Genomic DNA, 7,970 nt, shown 5'->3' on the forward strand with positions numbered 1-7,970 from the left:
TAAAGTAAAAGCATTCTGTTAAGTCGCTCTACAGAATGCAACATTAGGCGTGTGTATGCGCAAGTTTTAATTTTCCACTGGTGCTCCCACGTGAAGGCACATTTCTTAGTAAATGAACGGCAGCTAGGACAGTGCATATGTATGCGTTTTCTATCTTTTTTTTTTTTTTAAATGGGAAAGAATAGTACACCTTCAACATGGACAACAGAATCTTGAGAAATGTTCTAGGTGGCAAGAAAAGTGGGAAATTAAGGATGACTTTTGGTTAAGGGAAGAAGGAAATCTGCAGTGAGCCAGCCCTTCCCTCCCCCCCGCCCCCCCATTTCGGAAGCCCATGCTGTCCCCCTGAGTAATCATGTTCCTATTAATGAATTAAATTAAAAGGCTTAGACTGTAGACTTTAGCTATTGCATGAAGCAAAATAGTAAGGAAGCTCTTCAAAGCCTCCATTCATAGATAACCCCCCTTAAATATGAAATTCTAATAAACGGAAAAACTACAAGTCGACACAATCAAAAGCAAATCCCAGCAAGAGCAGAAGGTACTTGAAACTCGAATCTGCATTCCGTTCCTCCCGTACAAGGCTCGGAGGTGGGGGAGGCGGTTTGTGCTGGTGCCTGGTGTATAATCGGGTTAATCCAGTAGACAAAGAATAAACCAATAGCCCTCCCACCTCACTTCCCGCTCCCCTTCCCCTCCCCCTTCTTCTCCCCCCGCCCCAGGCCCCGTCACCCCCTCCGCAAAGGGGAACAGAAAAGGGGAGAGGTAGACTTGAAATGGATTTCGGATGAAGTCTTAAAACCCGCAACTTGTTTTTCATGCTAACACTGCGTGGCCCGGATTAGTCTTAAATGTTCATTCCCCTTTCCTGGTGGCAAGGAGAAAGTTCCTTAAGTCAGCTGGAGCCTCTGGCTCGTCCTCATTGCCTCTGGGGAAACCTTAAGGTCAGTGTTTCCTTGAAACTAGATAAACTGACCCTGCCGTGTCCAGCCCGGCCCCGCGGGCGCCCCGCGTGACGGCGCCCGGGCGGCAGGACCGGCCTGGGGACGCGCGGGGCGGCGCGGTTGCCCTTTTGAATGCCTCCTGCGGCTCGGAGCGCTGGCGGGCGCTGGAGTGTGAGTGAATGTAGCCCCGCGGAGCCAATGAGCTGGGACCGGATGCGATATATCCTCTGGGACAACAACTGCTCTGTTCCGCCTCGGATCCACATGACGCCATTTACTGCTGCCGCGGCCGCCGCAGAGCTCCTTGCCTCCTCCGGAAAGGCGAGGGCGCAGGCCAACGGCGAGCCCCCCCCGGGCGGGCCCCAGACCCTCCTCCTCCTCCTCCTCTTCCTCCTCCTCCTCCGCACCCACCGCCCCCGCCTCGGCCTCGCTGCCTCGCCTCCACAACGCCCAGTCTGCACCGCCGAGAGCTGCGCGCCGCAGCGCTAGCGGAGGAGAGGGGCCGGCGGAGCGCGCAGCGCCCAGGCCCCCGCGCCCGCCCGGCCCGGCCCGCGCCCCCGCGCCGCCTCAGCTACGAAGCGGCCGCGGCCGCACCACTTGGCGATCTGGCTTTAGGTTCTCCGTAAGGCCGTTTTCTTTTCCCATTCGCTCATCTGCCAGGAAAAGGGACTTGCCGTTGGCGCTTCGGCCTCTTGTTCATTGAGAAAAAAGAGGAAATACTCCGCGTGCGCTTGTAGAAGGGGGGTCGTCTCCAGCCCCGAACCCCGGAGTGTTCATCAGCGGGGAATTTGGCTCCGAATTCTCTTTTTTTCTCCCGCCGATTGCTCGGAAGTTGGTCTGAAGCAGAGGTTGGAAAGAAAGGAAAAAAGTTTGCATCGAGACTGGATTTATTTGCACATCGCAGAAAGAAGAGAATCCAAGGGAGAGGGGTTGGTGCAAAGCCGCGATCACGGTGAGGCACGTTTGGCTTTTCCCCTCCTGGCGCCGCGGCCGGCGCGTTGTGGGCAACATGGAGTAGGTGCAGCCGGACCAGGAGTTGGGTCCGTCTCTCCCCGAGCCTCCCTTTCTCAAATCCCGCAGGGTCTTCGCGAGGATCCGGGGCGCTCCCCGCGGACCTGCCTCGCCCGGGGCTTGGGCTCGGCCTGCCTCTGCGGGGACTTCTGTATGCACCCCGTGCAGTGTCCCCGACAGGCGACCCCGCGCGCCCGCGCTCTAGGGGGTTGGGACGGAGGACAGCTAGCCTGAAGCCTGCTCCCAGCCGTGCACTGGCCGCGAATTCGGCACTTGAGAGCGGGAGAGGGAGAGAAAAACACTTCGTATTTTCCAGGTCGCCTTTGCAGGCGCCCGCATTTCTAACCTGTTCCTCCTCTTGGTGGAAGGCAAAGTCCAGGGCGAGGCTGTCCCTAGGCGGGGCGCTGGTGGGGCTGGGGGACACGGGTTGCCCGCCTCGGGGACAGGAGACCTCCAGGGTGAGAAAAAGGCAGGGTGCTGGGTGGAGGGAGTGCCCGCCTCTGCTCGGTGTGGACGGTCTAGCCCGGAGCGGGTGGGAGCGTCGCCCTGCCTGGCGCCGGGTCTCTGCGGTTCGGAAGTGCAGCTCTCTCTCTTCCGTTCTTCGTGGTCAGCCTGGGTCACACTTATTTTATTTTTGGAAGCTCGGGCTGACCCAGCGCAGGAAGAAAGTCATTAAGCGGTCGCGATCATTTTCCATTACCTGAAAGTAGGTGGCAAAAGAGGCAGTTTTTTATTTCCTTTTGTTGTTGTTGTTGTTGTTGCTGTGTTTTAATTTGGATTCTTGTGTGTTTTTTACAAAGCAGTTTCTGTGTCCGTTTGCCCCACCCTAGAGCTGAAGTTCTTTTCCCCTAATCCTCAGTCTGATCACACACTGTTCTTAATGGGGGTTTCAAAGCACTTTCAAAGGGGAGGGGGGACTGGGAAAGAGAAGAGGGGCGGAGGTGGGGAGTCCAGCTTCGAAGAAGGCGGCCAGGGATCGGATCGGCAGAAATCACTTAAAAAATAAAAATAAAAAAGCCCCCTTTTCTTTCAAAGATACTACTTTGACTGCAAGCAAATCTGCACCGAAAGTTTACAGCTCCGGGAGCTGGGTCCTGCGCGCCCGGAGTGAGCAGTGGGACCCTGGAAAATGCCCTTTTTTAAAAAAAGCAATTTTTCTTTCACTTTAAGAAATATGATATCTTCTTTTTTTCTCTCTACCCAAAAGGAGATAGGCGTGTGCAGATTACAGGCAATGCCCCCTTCGGTCAGTGCAGCGTGGAGTCGTTGTGTGTGCTTGGGTTGGACTTGTTCGTCCTGGCTGCGTGTCTCAGGCAGGGTTTCGTGCTTGCGGTGTCGGGGTTGGAAACCTGTGCCGGATGTCCGAGAGGCTTTGCAGAAAGCCTGGCAGTGGGCGGCGTGACCTCTGCCCGGGGGCGGAGTGGCTCCTTGGGGCTGGAAGGCAGTTCTCTTGAGTTGGGGGAGATCTTAGCTGGGGAGAGGGAGGCGGGGGAAGTGTGCTCCTGCATTTCGTGACACGTACCCTTTGGAGGCGCCCGCGGCCCCCGCCTGTCTGTGAGTCTGGGGATCGTAAGCAGGGGGGCAGCCTGGCCCATGGACAGCGTCAGTCCGCCTGGAGAAACTCCCCTGGGGATCGGCTGTGTCCCACCTGCTTGGGACGGTGTTGGGGCACAGAGAGGCGATAAACTAAGTGAAAGCAAAGGGCAGCGTTGTCTTCTGCCATTCTTTTGGAGGTGAGGAGATCCGGTTTCCAGCACTGCCTTGCTCCGAATTGGGAGACGTTTGTCACCTGCCTTGTTTGCAGTGGCCTCTATTCTAAAGAGCGGAGATCGGATAAAGGTCCGCTTTTGCCTGTTTTGTACTTTTTATTGTCATATAGGCTTGGGAAAGGGGGTGATCGTTTTGAAATTGAAGAAGGACTGCAGTTTAAGGAATTCCTTGACAGAATGCTAGTTACGAAATGTGACATTTGAATTTTTAAAACGCTTTTCTGGTTATTATCACTTCGTTTGTGTTCTCAATTAGCAGGGAGAACAACCTTTTAGCTGCAGAATCTAAGGTGGTGTTCTAGGCTATCAGACTGTAAAATACTTAATTCTTAAGTTGTTGAGAAGTTGAAAATAAATTCTTGTCTTCTTGTTGTTTAAGTTTGCTTTAATGTGTTTCTGGCACCTAATAGGATTTGATTTGCTTTTAGTTCTGTAACTTTGTGCTACTATACAATTAAAAAATGGCATGATTGTTGTAAAATTTATAACTGTTCTTGGGTATTTACTTTTTTGCATGCCATATTCATTCTACCGGGTTTGAAAAAGTTACAGAATGCCGTATACGTCACAGTTAAAGTGTTTGACGTGAAAGTAAAAATTAAGAACCAAGAAAGAATCTTCTAGGCTGCATTATTAACGCTTAAGACAAAAATGACTATGACAAATGGAAACCTATTTCAAATTTTGAAAGGATTTTCAACTTTTGAAAACATTGGTAGCAGTGTTATATTCCAGCAATACTTTCTTGCGATTTTTACATTGAACCTGAACCTTACAAATTGTATGTTTCTTTGAATAAGGAATTCTTACTTAAGTGACTCAAAAATCAGCTTTGTATTGTTGTACATCACAGGATTACAGAATTGTCAGTAGCCCGCCGTAATTTTTACTTTTGGGTACATGCGTTGTTGATCCTATGGCTAATACCTCCCTACTGCCATTCCATTTCAAATCCTGTTTCTCTAGGGAAAGTGGGAAGTGAGGAGTCAATTCAGGTGGGTGGAGAGTGGGAAGTATCTTAGAGTATCAACCGTTCTTTCCTCTTGGCTTCCTCAGGAGTTCAGATGTGTTCTAAGCCTGCTGGAGTGACCACACTTCCAAGACCTGATGGAGGCCAGAGCTCAGAGTGGCAACGGGTCGCAGCCCTTGCTGCAGACGCCCCGTGACGGTGGCAGACAGCGTGGGGAGCCCGACCCCAGAGACGCCCTCACCCAGCAGGTACACGTCTTGTCTCTGGATCAGATCAGAGCCATCCGAAACACCAATGAGTACACAGAGGGGCCTACTGTCGTCCCAAGACCTGGGCTCAAGCCTGCTCCTCGCCCCTCCACTCAGCACAAACACGAGAGACTCCACGGTCTGCCTGAGCACCGCCAGCCTCCTAGGCTCCAGCACTCGCAGGTCCATTCTTCTGCACGAGCCCCTCTGTCCAGATCCATAAGCACGGTCAGCTCAGGGTCGCGGAGCAGTACAAGGACAAGTACCAGCAGCAGCTCCTCTGAACAGAGACTGCTAGGATCATCCTTCTCCTCCGGGCCTGTTGCTGATGGGATAATCCGGGTGCAACCCAAATCTGAGCTCAAGCCAGGTGAGCTTAAGCCACTGAGCAAGGAAGATTTGGGCCTGCACGCCTACAGGTGTGAGGACTGTGGCAAGTGCAAATGTAAGGAGTGCACCTACCCAAGGCCTCTGCCATCAGACTGGATCTGCGACAAGCAGTGCCTTTGCTCGGCCCAGAACGTGATTGACTATGGGACTTGTGTATGCTGTGTGAAAGGTCTCTTCTATCACTGTTCTAATGATGATGAGGACAACTGTGCTGACAACCCATGTTCTTGCAGCCAGTCTCACTGTTGTACACGATGGTCGGCCATGGGTGTCATGTCCCTCTTTTTGCCTTGTTTATGGTGTTACCTTCCAGCCAAGGGTTGCCTTAAATTGTGCCAGGGGTGTTATGACCGGGTTAACAGGCCTGGTTGCCGCTGTAAAAACTCAAACACAGTTTGCTGCAAAGTTCCCACTGTCCCCCCCAGGAACTTTGAAAAACCAACATAGCATCATTAATCGGGAATATTACAGTAATGAGGATTTTTTTCTTTCTTTTTTTAATACACATATGCAACCAACTAAACAGTTATAATCTTGGCACTGTTAATAGAGAGTTGGGATAGTCTTTGCTGTTTGCAGTGAAATGCTTTTTTGTCCATGTGCCATTTTAACTGATATGCTTGTTAGAACTCAGCTAATGGAGCTCAAAGTATGAGATACAGAACTTGGTGACCCATGTATTGCATAAGCTAAAGCAACACAGACACTCCTAGGCAAAGTTTTTGTTTGTGAATAGTACTTGCAAAACTTGTAAATTAGCAGATGAATTTTTTCCATTGTTTTCTCCAGAGAGAATGTGCTATATTTTTGTATATACAATAATATTTGCAACTGTGAAAAACAAGTTGTGCCATACTACATGGCACAGACACAAAATATTATACTAATATGTTGTACATTCGGAAGAATGTGAATCAATCAGTATGTTTTTAGATTGTATTTTGCCTTACAGAAAGCCTTTATTGTAAGACTCTGATTTCCCTTTGGACTTCATGTATATTGTACAGTTACAGTAAAATTCAACCTTTATTTTCTAATTTTTTCAACATATTGTTTAGTGTAAAGAATATTTATTTGAAGTTTTATTATTTTATAAAAAAATATTTATTTTAAGAGGCATCTTACAAATTTTGCCCCTTTTATGAGGATGTGATAGTTGCTGCAAATGAGGGGTTACAGATGCATATGTCCAATATAAAATAGAAAATATATTAACGTTTGAAATTAAACTGAGCTGTTTTGTCTTCTTTTATCTTTTGTTTCTTTCAAGTGTAAGAAACTACATTTTATGTTAAGGGTAACATTTTAATGAAATAGTTAATCACTTGTCTATAGAATTATTTTATGATTGCTGCTTTAAAGTAAGCTGGATTTGATGATTTTCAGAGACAATTCTAATAATCAAGAGAACAACATTTAACTTACTATCTGTACTTATATGAGAGCTGATTTTAGCTATATGATCTTGTTCTTCCCCCCCTGCCTTTTTTTTTTTTTTTTGCAGATTATCTGACTTGTGTTCTGCAGAAGTTTTTTTTGTTTTTGTTTTTGTTTTTTAATCTTTGATTCAGGAGACTTTCCTTAAAAATTAACAGTTAAGCTTTTTCTTTATATACAGTGTCAAGGATTAATTCCATGATGATAATTCAAAACTAGTGAAATGAGTTTAGCTCAACAAACATTTATTAATGTCACCTGTGTCTCAGACATGCAGTATTCACAGATCAGTTCTTACAATTAAGGCCAAAAATATTTTCTTGACTTAGCTGATCGTGGCAGTGCTTTTTCCAGTCTATTTAACTTTTGACTCTGAAACATTACCATTTTACCAAATTCCTTATGTTAGAAAAGACATGAAAAATAGAACTTGCTTTGATTCTGGTATTTGGTATCATAAAATTTGATCTGATACTGGTCTTACTCAAGCCAAAGAAGGCCAATTTAAGGCCCTTGACTTACTCAATCAGATTATTCAGAAAATTGTTGCTCTGGGAAAAAGATGCAGCATGAGAGTCAGTGTGCTTGGAGTTGTCTTTTAGAAGCAAAGGTACAGCAAGCTGCTGCATGCCCATCTTGACAAATACTAGGTTTTAAGTCACTTGATTAGTCACTTTGTGGCTGATGTTTTTTTTTTTTTTCCAGAAGTTTGTACTTTTGCTGCCAAGAGTCACCGGAAGTCTAGAAAATAATTTACCTGTCATTATTGTTTAATCTCTTGTTTCCTGTTCTGAGGCTCCTTCTTAGTACAGATTGTCTTCTGTTTTGTTTTTTAAAATTGGCTTTCAAGGAACTATATAGCCTCCTACATTAAGACATTGCTCTAAGGACCTTCAATTTCCTCTGACTTCTTCTAAAAAACATAGTTAACTTAGAAATGATTTAAGCTTCAACTTTGAGTTACTGAATGTTTCCATTCTAACACTCTTAAAACGTCACCCTGGTGGTCTAAGGAAGAATTCCGTTGCTGGAAAATAGGGTAGGGTTTCTTATTCATTATATAGTTTTCAAGATTTGTAAAGCACAAAAATTTTGACCGATTAGCTTTGTTCATCAAAAACTGCCATGTGCATTGACAGAGATCTTTTTGGTATAGAAATTGTGAGTTAAATTTTTTTTTTCACCGCATAAGTGGCTTTCA

At 46.9% G+C, this 7,970-nt stretch overlaps 1 protein-coding gene across 5 annotated transcripts; it reads left to right on the forward strand.

Annotated features, from left to right (window-relative positions):
• Nucleotides 1-938: 938 nt before the first annotated feature.
• On the forward strand, nucleotides 939-6,561 carry SPRY2 (sprouty RTK signaling antagonist 2). Of its 5 annotated transcripts, none has more exons than XM_063618679.1 (2): nucleotides 939-1,901; nucleotides 4,781-6,561. In XM_063618679.1, exon 2 carries the CDS (start codon nucleotides 4,832-4,834, stop codon nucleotides 5,777-5,779), a length of 948 nt encoding a protein of 315 aa, XP_063474749.1. In that variant the 5' UTR covers nucleotides 939-1,901; nucleotides 4,781-4,831; the 3' UTR covers nucleotides 5,780-6,561. The 5 variants fall into 5 exon arrangements, with proteins under 5 accessions (XP_063474749.1, XP_055100460.2, XP_055100462.2 ...); XM_055244485.2 differs by having other exon boundaries at nucleotides 939-1,896; XM_055244487.2 differs by lacking the exon at nucleotides 939-1,901 and adding an exon at nucleotides 2,410-2,661.
• Nucleotides 6,562-7,970: the final 1,409 nt, after the last annotated feature.

This window comes from Symphalangus syndactylus, chromosome 15, assembly GCF_028878055.3.
Source record: "Symphalangus syndactylus isolate Jambi chromosome 15, NHGRI_mSymSyn1-v2.1_pri, whole genome shotgun sequence".
Classification (NCBI taxonomy): Eukaryota; Metazoa; Chordata; class Mammalia; order Primates; family Hylobatidae; genus Symphalangus; species Symphalangus syndactylus.